At 44.0% G+C, this 368-nt stretch overlaps 1 protein-coding gene across 1 annotated transcript in view; it reads left to right on the top strand.

The window, feature by feature from the left end:
- The window catches only part of CSUI_004149 (phd-finger domain-containing protein), a gene marked incomplete at its 3' end in the record, with an annotated part of 18,053 nt that overhangs the window by 17,083 nt on the left and 602 nt on the right, over window positions 1-368 (top strand). The window contains exon 8 of the mRNA XM_068064344.1: window positions 8-325. Coding sequence (XP_067923680.1) covers window positions 8-325 — 318 coding nt within the window. The remainder of the gene's footprint in view (window positions 1-7; window positions 326-368) is intronic.

Here is a 368-nt window from a genome sequence, read left to right as displayed (position 1 = left end):
GAGAAAGGCGAAGAAGATGGAGATGCTATCATTGCAGAAAATTTCATCGATGGAGAAGAAAGTGCTTCGAGCGTCTTTCTTACACCTGGTCCGCCTAGCCCTATACACCTCGAGGAACAGAGAGAGCTCTATTACAGCAACGTCATGACGTGTGAATCTCTCTATCGTCAAGCACTGATGGTTGAGAAGGATGCTTTAGACCTCGATGATCTTCTTCTTCCTTCTTCTCGATCTCTTCCCTTCTCTCTATGTGATATGTACTTCAAAGAGGCGGGAGAAGAAGGAGAATTCTTCTCACCTTCTATAGAAAGAGAAGATCCTCGCCGTCATGACGATAACAGACTATCTTCTCTATCTTCTTTTTCTTC

This window comes from Cystoisospora suis (assembly GCF_002600585.1).
Source record: "Cystoisospora suis strain Wien I chromosome Unknown contig_1888, whole genome shotgun sequence".
Taxonomy (NCBI): Eukaryota; Apicomplexa; class Conoidasida; order Eucoccidiorida; family Sarcocystidae; genus Cystoisospora; species Cystoisospora suis.
Note: the sequence above shows the minus strand (reverse complement) of the source record. Positions and strands in the feature narration are given on the sequence as shown.